The sequence below is a fragment of the Platalea leucorodia genome, assembly GCF_965183815.1.
Source record: "Platalea leucorodia genome assembly, chromosome: 16".
Taxonomy (NCBI): Eukaryota; Metazoa; Chordata; class Aves; order Pelecaniformes; family Threskiornithidae; genus Platalea; species Platalea leucorodia.
Window position 1 is genome coordinate 13,748,037 of NC_138838.1, and position 12,016 is coordinate 13,760,052.

Sequence of the window (12,016 nt, forward strand, 5' to 3'; positions counted from 1 at the left end):
CAAGACTTAATGACAGGCTGATAATGAAGGATGCAGGTTATGTTTGCCAGTTAGATAAAGGAAGAAGGCTTTCGTCTCTTCTGTTGGACTCCTATTTATCCCAATGATGGATAGAGCTACAGCTGTTCTACCAGCTTCGTAAAGAACAAGGCTCCCTGGCTTCCTACAGCAGAGCCTCAATGGCAGCTGTAACTAAAACAAACCAGGAAACCAAACTCACTGTCAGTGCATTACAAGCGCCCCATTGAGAAATAGAGAAAGTTGCATCATTTACAAATTCAGTTCTTTGAAGCAGCTGTACTGCGCCCAAGTTACATACTTCTGGTCACAGCTGCTTCAAAACCCTGCAGGAGAAGGACACCTGGAACCCAGTGCTGGGAGCCTCTACCTTATACATAATAAAAAACACACAAAACAAGCCAACAGCTGCAGCCTGTTTCAAGTTCCTTCCCACTGCAACTCTCTTACCTTCCTATTGCAACTCGTGGATCAAAGAAGAGTTGACCCCTTTTCTGAAGGCAGAAGTCAGACTCCATTACCTGAAAGATGGTTATTAGGAATACTGTCAGCTCTCTACTCTATTCCAGCAGCGTCAGGATTATTCCTCAGCACAAACTACTCAGTGAAGGTCTACAAGTTCTTCAAACTCCATCTGCTCCTTAATATGGATAAAGTTGTGACACTCAGGAGTAAAAGAAACAATCTTCCTGATGAAGCCAAAGATTTCCTCAAGCACCAAAGCAGAGACCACCAAACTTCAGATAAGCCAGGCACAACCTGATCACATTAAAACCAACAGACTAACTTTTTGGCCTCGATTAGGGTCACATAGTTTATATGTTATACCTACTCAAAACTGGTAGTGCAATTCACATTAACTATGGAGCATCAGCCACTACACTTTTACCTGTGGTGCAACTCCTTCTGAGGGAATTACTGGAAAAAAGCTTGATGGCAGCCAGCATAACTTTGTTTACATTGAAGTGAAAGTCTTGGGCATGCATATAAAAAGTTCTAACTTAGTAACATCCAGCAAGGAGACCTGGACATCACTGGACAGGTCAGTATGTGATTATGTTGGCTGCCAGTATGCAAAGAAGGGAACCAACATGACCATTTCACAGGTCACCAATTATCCCATCATCTGGAACACTGCATCTGCCTAGCATGCACCTTTCCAACAGCATGGCCAGAGTTGGAAATAAGGGCTCAGCAACAGACAGAGAACAGAAACAAGATTAAAACACCATTATATGGCCAGATGGTGAGAAACAAGATGCGTGCAAGGAAACATAAAGGTATGCTAGCATAATCCATCCACGTGCCAGGACAAGAGCAGAGGAAGACTCAAACTCTTTAAGAGTTTAGGAAGTAATATCGCCAGGTATACTATATTCCAAAATTTCATTCACTGTATGCTTCTTTCTACCTTCTAAAACAGCCAGCGTTCAACACTGGAAGGGCAGAACATTGTGCTGACCAGCAGTTTAACTCTCTGGCAGCAGTACTACTGTGCTCCTAAGAACCACGTACTGTTTCACAAACCAAAGCACTAGTATATTGTGAACTGCAGCGTTTTGTGAATTTTGAAGCCAGTGAAGTTATTTACTTGCATCCTTCCTCAAACCACTCCTGCTAGTCTCATCCTGGGAAGAGAGCGCTAAGTACAACCTCATGGAAGCACATGCTATCTACCTTACCTCGCTTCCCTTCCCACTTATCACCAGGGGTCCAGCCTCCTCCCCGTGCACTTGTGCGCAGGTAATCCTGAAACTCACAGGGAATCAGAAAAGTTCCCTCCAACGTGATGAAGTAGAACTTTTTTTGTCTCAGACCTGACAAGCAGGAGAGTCCAATAAACTGGACAAGCTGCACGTAAACATGTGATCACCTGATGTAATTAGTTACTTCTATTTACAGAAGGAACCTGCCCACAGAGACCATTCCTTAGACAACCCATTAGTTATTACCCTCATTAACGGCTGACAAAAAAATTAAAGTAGTATTGTTTCTTAAGATATTAAGTTTCCAGATATATATAAAAACCCCAAGTATACATCTACATAAATAAATATGCATAAAAAAGTGTATAATACCACCTGTACTGCACTGAGGTTTTTTGATTTTTTTTTTAAGTTAGTTTGGTTGGTTATGAACTCTGATATTTGGGGCACATCTGCTAGGGAACCGTCCAGCTTTTTATTTATAAGCAGAAATCATGGAAGTTGATAGGAAGACTTGTTGACTTTGGAAAATTTGGGTCAGACCCAGAAATTCAGGCATTGTGCACGTCCTGACTCCCGTTTCTTTCGCATGCATCACTCATGCCTGTACTGCAGACAATAGTAACAATAGCCTGAATTCAACGTCCAGATTCATTATTAAGTGTTCAGATCTTTATAGCACCATCCCCTTAACAGATTAGAAGTCATCTTCTCAAAGCAGGATGACACATAGGGCAGAATCATGGAAAAGAAAGAGGGCTAAGGAACAACACAGCTCTAGTGAGAATCACTTCATCCAGTTTTGTCTTTGAAGAACAATAAATGAAGAGACATCTCTGGTGGGGGAAAAAAAATAATCAAAATACAGCTCAGAGATTTCTGAGAAGTGAACACATTCAGCCCTAGCCATTCTGAATGTGTTCAGAGGAGACGGGGGTGAAAGGACAGAAGCAATAAGGTGGAAAAAAGGAAAGCAGTACATCAGAAGAGGATGAAGGACAGACCCATAAAAGCAAAAGTATGAATTTGTCTTCACACAGGCACAAGTAAAGTATAATTCTGACATCTACATGTGGACTAGGCTTTCCCAAGAACACTGGGGAGGAGAGGGAAAAGAGCAGCAATAGAAATATGCACTAACCCTCCCCCCCACACACCCCCGCCTTAAAACACAGTATACATTCTTTTCCACCTTTTCGGATCACCTTCATATCCTGCTCCTGTTGCTATTCTAGATGGAGATCACTGGGAAGTTCACATGATGCCTTGCCCAAAGTCAGAGGCTGTACAGGTAGGCGTTTCACACCAATCAGTAGCGCTTGCCAGAAATTCAGCATGGGGTTTTCAGCCTGCTGAATTGCATCCTCAGGCCACCGCTTTCTGCAGGGTTCAAAGTCGGTAATCTCCAGCTCCATCTAGTTTACTTCAAGTGACTCGTGCAGAGCAGACGTCAGCAGAAATAGGTTAGAGTTGGGTTCAGGCGCTAGATTTCCCCCAGCTGGCTGAGATGCTCTTTGCCTTTTTGTACTCAAGATCTGATACACCAACTGGAAGAATGCTTTATAGAATTTTTTCTTCTTCATTTTTGGCTATAGGGAACATTTACTCCATACCCTAAAATGGTATATAATTGCATTACAACTGATATCTGTCAACCCCTTTATTAAAAAGAAGGTACAATACTATTTTTATTCAGCTTACAGATTTACTGGATACTGCAGCATTCCTTCGAGGAAGCTGGGCAGACATCTAGCAAGCATTGGAGTTGAAGGCAGCGTAAATCGACTACTGTAAGAAGAAAAAGCCAGCTCTGACAATCCAACTGTGTCACAAAATCACATGTTTAGCCAGCAACCTGACGTGGCAAGATGCTTTTTGCTTACACTCACTTCTTTCAAATCCAGTACATCATACCCCTATAACAAAGCCATATTATATTCTCGGATACATTAGCCTTTTCACAAGTCCAAGCTTACTTCCTGACTGGTTAAAAAAAACCAACCAGGTACACCCTTCTCACATGGGATTTACATTGCAACAGGCAGCACTCCCTCAATATTCAGACTTTGTAACACTTGCTTTCAGGAAGATACACCTCCTTCCTACTCTGGAAGTAACTGCTCGCTTTCTCCACAGCGGATTCCTGCTACTGGCTACTGACTCAAGGATTAATAAGGGCTCCAGAGCACAGGAAAAACTCAAGAACCTGACACCTACCAGTGAGTCAGTCTAGCAACAAAAACAGTTTAACATCCACTTGTGTGGGTCAGTAAACAGAAGAATTGATGTTAGTGCCTTTTACTCTGTAGAAAAACTGTTTCAGTATCAACACTGAAATATCCAATTGACTCAGTCTGTCCTACACAGGGAGACAGCCAGGAACCCTGCCCTCCATGCAGGTGTTCTTCACACCATCACAACAGCACCTACAACTCAAGTCATAAAGGTCAGTTTCAGGGGATGAAATGTATGTTTGGTCCTGACTTTTACTATAAATATATAGCTCTGCTGTTAAAAATCTGTAGCTGAGGACAGTGTGGGGCCACTCCCCATCCAAGATGTCCTTCACACCTGCTGTAACAGAAGTACAGCAGGGTGTTAGACATGCTAATCATGACTGCTTCCCATTTACTACCCCCACCTAAAGCAACACTGAGAAATAGAGAGGGGAGAATTATGAGAGCATTATACGATTTTGTGTAATAAACACAATTGTCCTCCCATTCCTGACTACGAGATCCACAGGCGGCTGTACAATCTTAACAGCACTGAGCTTGTCTGTGATAAAAAGACACCAGGCAAGCTAAATGAAGGTGAATATATTTACAAGATAGTGCTGAGATCTCCATAACAAACAGTCATTAGCAGATTAGTATTATGAATCTAATCCAATTAAGAATTTCCTTTGCAAACGCCTGGAGGAGCTGGAACTCCTCTGGGAAAACCTTTCCACATTTTGAAAGGCTCCCATGAGTCATGCCTGCAGGCCTGACATACCAGGAAAGACCAGCTCCGGGGCAGCACCAACAAAGCCGAACAAAGACATGAACCCCACCTCGAAGCAAGCCTTCACCTCGAAGCAAGCCCTTGCATCCTACTGAACTTGAGGAGTCAACTCAAAAATGGATCCCACAGCAGTACAAAAAGAAGACTTCTCAGTTCCACAAGTCCCAGTCAACATAAAGCTGGCGCTTTCTCAAGGAAAGGGACAAAACAGTGGAGAACTTTCCTTATTAAGTCTTGTATCGTGCCCTTTTAAACCACTTCAGATCACTACGGATGTTTGACATAATGCTAGTCCATACAGCAGCCATGTCTGAAGACAAAGAGTAAGTTAAGCAGTTAGATGTTGACTTTGACAGAATCCTAATGCCTTGCTCCTACTGCTTTATGTTGATGTTGAGAACTGCAGCAGCGATCCACGGCTTGATCTGAGTGCCCAGCTCTGGCCCATGCTGCAAAATCTGCTCACACTTAGTTTAGCACGAGCAACATACATGCACACACAGGTGAAAATTGTGGTTTGCAAGTCGCAAAATTAGATTAGTTCATCAAATTCTTACTGTGAATGGTTTTCTGGTGCCCTCAGCTTAAGTTCATAGATTGAGGCTGACCTTATCTGCCTTTGCATTGAGAGATTTAGGACAAAGTAAGGAGAGCAAAAGATCTCATTGGTACAACTTTGCTGAACAGAACTGCCAAGACTGATCATGTTACCACATTCTGCAGACACATGCGCAGTGACCCTCTGCACCGAGAAACCAAGCCAATGCAATTGCTTCCTTCTGGTTTAAGATCAAGACTACACTGGCCCCAACGCTACCAAAATATCAGAACCAAAGATACATAAAAATAAAAGTTGCTTTTTTTTTTTTTAAAAAAAAGTATATTGTTTTAACAATCAGTTAAGATAGATTCATTTAAATTAATGTTTAGAACAGAACAGCTTACTATCTGATCTTCAAAATGCAATTACATGAACATTAAAGTAGGTTTTTGCCAGTCATTTAATGTAAAAAAAAAAAGAAACCACAACACAGAATACCTCAAAATAAAAACTTTGTGCAGTTAAACAAAAAGCTTTTTTGAAGCTGTCAGAAGTGCCAGTGTGTAAGAGTCACACCAACACACGTAATTCAATGTATTGAAACCCTGCTGCTCTGTAGTTCACTGTTAGGCCTGAAGTTAGTCTCTCAGGCACCTTTCTGGACATCCTGCTACTCCTTGGGGTGGCAGATGCTTCAGACCATTCAAAGTTTCACCCGAAAACCCTGAGGCAGCCGAAGATGCCCATTAAGGGAGGGATTAGCTAAGACAATAGACAGGCTAATGTTTCCCTCCCTTCACATAGAAGGGATATTTATGTAAAAAACCCAAAGCTAGACCAAATGCCAAGAGAATGCAGGACCTTTTAGACCTGGGTAAGGCGGGGAAAAAGTTACTGATGTCCTACCAGTCAAACAGAACTTTTTTCCATTCTTCGTGCAAAGCGCTTAAGCAACGTGACTCATAGAAAATATGCAAAACTCAGGCTAGTTTAGCTTTGTCTACTTCTCTTTGCAGCTCTGTTACTCCAGTTCTTCGACAACAGCACTTTGGCGAACACTGCCAGATCAGAGGGGAAATGGAGCCAAACGCTCCAAATATAAACATGAAGAGGCAAGCGTTGCAAAAAGTTTGATGGAGCTAGCAGGCCCCAGTACAGATGCAGTGTACCTCTCCCCACACAGCCACGGGGTGATCCAGCAGCTAAGGGAAGCGTTTTTGCTGGGCAGCGCCACAAAACCAGTACTGTCTATTTACTGTAATGGGCAGGTGGTCAGCTTTAGGCTACTGAGGTCACTTTGCCATGCTACCAGTGCTTCACAGCCAGCAGCATGCAATTTATAAGAGGGACTCGAACAGCAGCGTTCAGTGAGGTTAGCAATTTTGGGCTCCTCCAACCAGAAAGCAATTTTGGGCACCTCCAACCAGAAACTCGGGCAGTGAGACTTTAAAAAAAAAAAAAGAAAGAAAAAAAGAAGAAAAAAAAAAAGAAAAAACAAACACAAAACTGTTCTGTGTTAGTTCTCCCTCCTGTTGTCACTCCCCTCCCCCAGCTTGCTAACTAAACTTTTCCTCTCCCAGGGATCTTTCTAATCCTTCAGCGAAGCTGTGATGAATTTGCAACATCAGTCACTTTGCAAACCGACTTCAACATGAATCAAGTTTACCACGAGCTCAAGAAAATACAGGGAATTCTAACAATCACATAGCCAGAAGGAGGATATAAATGGGGAAGAATAGAAGTAGTACTGGAAAATTGGTTTTCAATCATGTAAAGACGGAGCGTACGCCATTCCCAGGGGCCTGGGTTAAGGCAGAACATCAGAATGAAAATGCATGCTGCACCATTACCTAAAGCAGCAGATTATGGGCAAACAGCATAACCAAAAGCAGACTTAAGAGCTAAAAAACCCTATGTTCTGTTTTCAAGAATTAAGGACAGAAAAAAACCCCTCTCTGTAAATTCAAACCTGAAGACAGTCACCAGACTATGATATTAATCCAAGTATGTTGAAACTAAGTATCTGGAAGGGATTTTACACTTTCCTGTATCCCTCCCACCAAGCCAATTTATCCACAGCCAGGCTGGTAATCCTCCCAGTCCACGGACTCTCACAGTACCTGTAGGAGTTTATGCTGAACTAGCGATTCTGAAACAGAGTTGTGAGAAGAGCTGACACCCTGACAGATGAACTGGGAAGTCACTTCCACCCACATTAATTCAGGAGAGCAGTCATTCCACAGAGTATCAACAAAACTTGTTATTTACCATCAGAGATGTGTAATACTATCAGACTTGGAAAGTTTTGGGGGTTTTGGTCCAGCGCCTTCTGTTTTCTGCAGAAGACAACAGGTTTAGGTACTAAACTGAAGTTAAGGCAAACTGCTGAAGTTTGAGAATCATACACTTACCTAATGAAGCCAACTTGCTCACTACAGGTTTAAACAACACGATACAGAAGAGCCTTCTCTACACAGGAAGAAACAAAACTAGTTTATGGGCCACTGAGTTGGGATAACTCCTAGGTTTGTCTCCAGCCTACTGCGTGACTGGGGCTGATCACACTCTCGTCACTCATTTTCTTTTATAATATGGCCTCTGCTATACAGCTTTAATCAACTGATTGATTACAAATCCTAGACCAACTAAGAGCTGCTGATCTCTTTTTCCTTTTTTTTTTTTTTTTTTTTTGCTATGTTGCTATAATAAATGCAACCTGGTACCAAAGCTTACAATAAATATTTAAAGAACAGGTAAGCTGTCAACACAATTCAGCTAGTATGCCCCAGCAGTATATTTAAACTGCTATTCAAATGACTTAAAACAAGCATTGCATTACAGCTGCTATTCTTTAAATAAAAAAAGGACACAGAAAGGAAGTTGCAAGTGCTGCCTTTATGCCTAAGTTTATATCCATAATGGAAGTTTACTTTAAGCAAGATGTAGGAGGTAAAGGGAAGAAAACACAAGAACAAAACCTGAGCATTCCTTCAAAACAACTAGGTTCACTTGAAGGCCTTGGCCGAGCAATGGACAGAGGTCCATGAGCAAGGAGGCAAAACCGGGCCCATGCTGGAGGCCTTTAGGCAAAATCTATCCAGCAGCGTGCAGCTGGCCCGCTGCTCCACTCCAGACCGTGCCACTTCCCACAGCAGGGTTTGGGCTACTGTCCAAATGATTGCCCGAGAGATACCCCAGAAAAGGCAACAAATGAAGTGAGAAAGTGTAATCAGAATTGCCCCTTCCATTTCTGTTCTGAAGGGTGACTAGTTAGCCAAAGATTTTTTTTTTTAATAATTATAATGCAACTTACGCAAGTACAGCCAAAGCTTTACAGATATCTGATTTACATGACCATTTCCCACTCACTAACTACAAGAAACTTGCCAAATCAAGCCACGAAATTTAGCCAGATTTAGCCATGCACAAAGTAGTCTCATTTACGGTTAGGTTTAACTAGGATTCAGGATCAACCAGGAAACTCTACAGCATTAGTCACAACTCTTCCATCTCATAACGTGAAGTTTTAGCCATCGCTCCAGCCTCACTCAGAGAAGGCTCAGGATGTGTTCGGCAGCATCTGAAAGCAAACACCGAGTTTTAAGCAACTACACCTGACAGAAGAAAAAAACCCCTTAAAGCTCACCAAGAAGGCTGGACAAAAAAAAAAAAAAAAATTAGTGTCCTCCTAGTAAATATGAAGAGGATCTGCACTACCACCAGTAGCACTTCCTCAGGGTAGGAGGGATGATGTCATGGCTGCACGCTACAGCACTGTCGGGTTCGTCTGGCTATATGCTGCTAACGGGACACTCCCTACAGAACTGTGACCGCAGTCAGTTCTCCTGGTATCAGCAATCAGCTTAATAAGTGTTCAGAGACCTGCAATTAGCATATAAACACAGTATAACCACCAAGCAAAAGAAGAAAAATAAAAAGGGGGGGGAAGCAAAGAGGAGACAGCTGTAACAGGGTGGCAAACAAAGCTCCAAAGCATGAAAGAGAGAAAGGAATGTGGTTAAAAAAATCTCCCCTAAGGAAGAATATTCTGTACGCCCGAGCTCCAGCTGTTTGACTTGCCCTGCTCCCTCCTCCACTCCATTATCCACTCTAGCTGCGCTAATTTAACACAAACCGCCCGCCTGTGTCAACTGTTGAAGGGGAGATTCGGGTAAGGCTGCCTCGGATGTGCCTGGGCTCCCAGTGCAGAAAGGAAAAAACTTTAGGGCGGAAAGTTCAGGTGCCTTTGGCGGGTCGCTTTGTGCCGAGAGCTTAGGAAGCTGCGAGGGAAGGCAGTGAGAGTCCTTCCCCGCTGCAGCCTCAACCGACTAGAGCTTTGCCACCGCCTCCACGCACACCTCCGACTCCCACACGGCACACAGATTTGCATGCAGAAAGATCTGCCTTCATCAAGAAAGCCATGCAACTCCCAGCAAGAGGACCCGACACGGATGAGACAAGCAGGTCCGAAGAGTCAGGAGGAAGGAAAAAAGGAGGGAAAAGAATAAACCCGGCCAATTTTAAAGTCTGGAGGCCTGGATTTCCACAGGGAAGGTATTTTCACGTTTGAGATACTGGGGGAGTGCTGCGAGGGTTTGGAAGTCATATATGCAGCCAAAATGGCGCTGAGAATAAAAATATAATTTAAAGGAAGGTCGCCATATTGTAAACAGTGAGGCAGGGAGACACAGAGACAGCAACCTCCATTATTCCCAGCAGCTGCAGCAGCACGGAAGCGCTGGGAATGTCAGGCCTGGTGCAGAGTCGCCATCACCGCTTCCCCCCGCGCCGGCCAAGGCCCTCCGGAGGCCCCCCCAAGCACCACAGCCTTAGAGAGGGGTGAGGAGGGGAAGTTCTCCGCCCAAGGGGGGGCGGTGGAAGGCCGGGTAAGGGCAGCACCAGAGCAGCCAGGCCGCGCAGGCAGCGGCCTCGCTCCTCCTCTAGGCCTCTCGGCCACTGCTCGGCACAAAAAGAAAGGAGGGTGGTGGACCCCCGCCCCGCAAGAAAGCAGTGAGGGGGGCTCTTCACCTCAGCCGCTGTGGATTAGTCTCAGGGGGGACAGACCCCGAATGGGGTCTGCACCTCCTTTTTGTTCCTGCCTGCCAACCCCAGCCCTGTGTCCCTCCCTTCCCCGTGCAAGGCAGGGACCTAACGGGAAGCAGGAGCCGCTGGAGGGAAGCACTGCCTGGGCCGGGCCGGGCTGGGCCGGGCCAGCCGGACCCAGAGGGATATCGCTCCAAGCCTTACCAGCACTGGAGATGGAAAGCAGCGGGGCAGTGATCGCAGCACAGCAGATCCCCTCCTTCCTTGCAGCTATCGCAGCTATCGTGGTTAGTGGCCCTGCCACTTCGCCTGGGCTCCTTCTCGGGCCTCCTGCTTTTCTTTTCCCCATCTTCGCTCTTGGGGGGAGCCAGGAGGGCTTGGATTTGCTACACATGGACAGACAGACAGACAGAGAGGGGCTCTGAGGCGCTGGGACGGACCCTGACCCCATGCGCCCTTCTCCCCGCCGCCCGCCGGGGCGGAGTAGCCCGGGGGCCGCTGGGGGGGGGGCACGGGACAAGGCCTGGGCCAGGCCCGCCCCGCCCGCCGGCCCCGCGTCCGGGAGAGCCTCTCCCGGGGATTGGGTGAGCCGCCTCCGTCCCTCCGCACTTCCTTCTATGGCCACGGGGCTCCGGGGGGGTGGGTGGGGGGTGTCCCTCACCGTTTTGCAGCCCCTCGGCCTCCCCGGTCAGGCCTTGCCCCCGCCGCAGCCGGGCCTCACCTCCATCAGCCCCCCGGAGGTGTCCAGGTCGTAGACGATCGTCTTGGTCTCCATCTTCTCCCACATTCATCCAGCCCGGGAGCGGCCCCGAGAGCCCCCCCCGGCGAGAGGGAGCGAAGCGGGGGGGGGGGGGGGGAGGCGGCCCCTCAACGGCGGCGGCTTCGCGGCGAGAAGGGGGCGGATGGCGGGGCCTAGCCCACGGGCCGCTGCGGCTTGCCCGTCGTCGTTCTCCTCCTCCTCCTCCAGCCGGGCCCGGGGGCGGCTGCGGGGGGCCCCGCGCCCGCTGCCATGCCGCGCAAGGGGGGAGGGAGGGATGAGGGGGCGGCGCGGCCCCGCGCCCGCCGCCGCCGCGCACGCACCACACACAGGCGGTGCCGACGCTCAGGGCCCCGCCGCCGCGCGCGCATGCGCAGACTGCGCCCCGCCGCCGGGGGGGGGGGGGGCCCCACACGCGCACACACCGCGCGCAGGCGCGGCCCCGCGCCACCGCCCCTCCCCCTCCCCCCGCCGCCTGCCCGCGCACGGCTCCGCCTCTGCGGGGGGGTGGGCGCACGCGCCGCCGTTGCGCAGGCGCGCCGCCGGCACCGCCTCTCCCCTCCCCGCGCGCCCGTCTCGCTCCGCCCCCTCCCCGCGCAGGCGCGGCAGGGGCGGGGCGAAGGAGGGCGGCGCGCAGGCGCGTGGCCGCCGTCACGTTCCAGGGCGAGGCGGGGGGGGGGGGAGGGCGGCTGACGGTGACGTCACGACGCAGGGCGGGGGGGGGCGTCGGGGCCCGCCCGCCGGCAGGGGGCGCGCGGCGAGCGGCGCGCCGGGGCGGAGGGGGCGGTCTCCTGCGCGTGACGTCATCTCAGTGGAGGCCACGCCCCTTAAAGGGGCACTTCCCCGCCCGCAGCGTGTGGCGGGCGGGGGATGCCGCGGGGATGTTGCCTGGGGGCGCGGCGGGGGGCGCGGGGATCTCAAGGGCCCCGGGAGGGATGTTGCACC

The 12,016-nt window shown here is 48.4% G+C and overlaps 1 protein-coding gene across 7 annotated transcripts in view; it reads right to left on the bottom strand.

Moving 5' to 3' along the window:
- PHF12 (PHD finger protein 12) overlaps positions 1–11,382 on the bottom strand; it is a 32,902-nt gene extending 21,520 nt beyond the window's left edge. Inside the window, exons 1-3 of one of the 7 annotated variants that reach the window (XM_082328694.1) lie at positions 3,426–8,846; positions 2,930–3,338; positions 469–539 (exon numbers count right to left, since the gene is read on the bottom strand). In XM_082328694.1, coding sequence (XP_082184820.1) covers positions 469–539; positions 2,930–2,935 — 77 coding nt within the window. In that variant the 5' untranslated portion in view covers positions 2,936–3,338; positions 3,426–8,846. Of the gene's footprint in view, positions 262–468; positions 540–2,916; positions 3,339–3,425; positions 8,847–10,518; positions 10,701–11,035 lie in introns of those variants that run through there. The other 6 variants (XM_082328695.1, XM_082328692.1, XM_082328693.1 and 3 more) reach the window with 6 other exon arrangements.
- Positions 11,383–12,016: the final 634 nt, after the last annotated feature.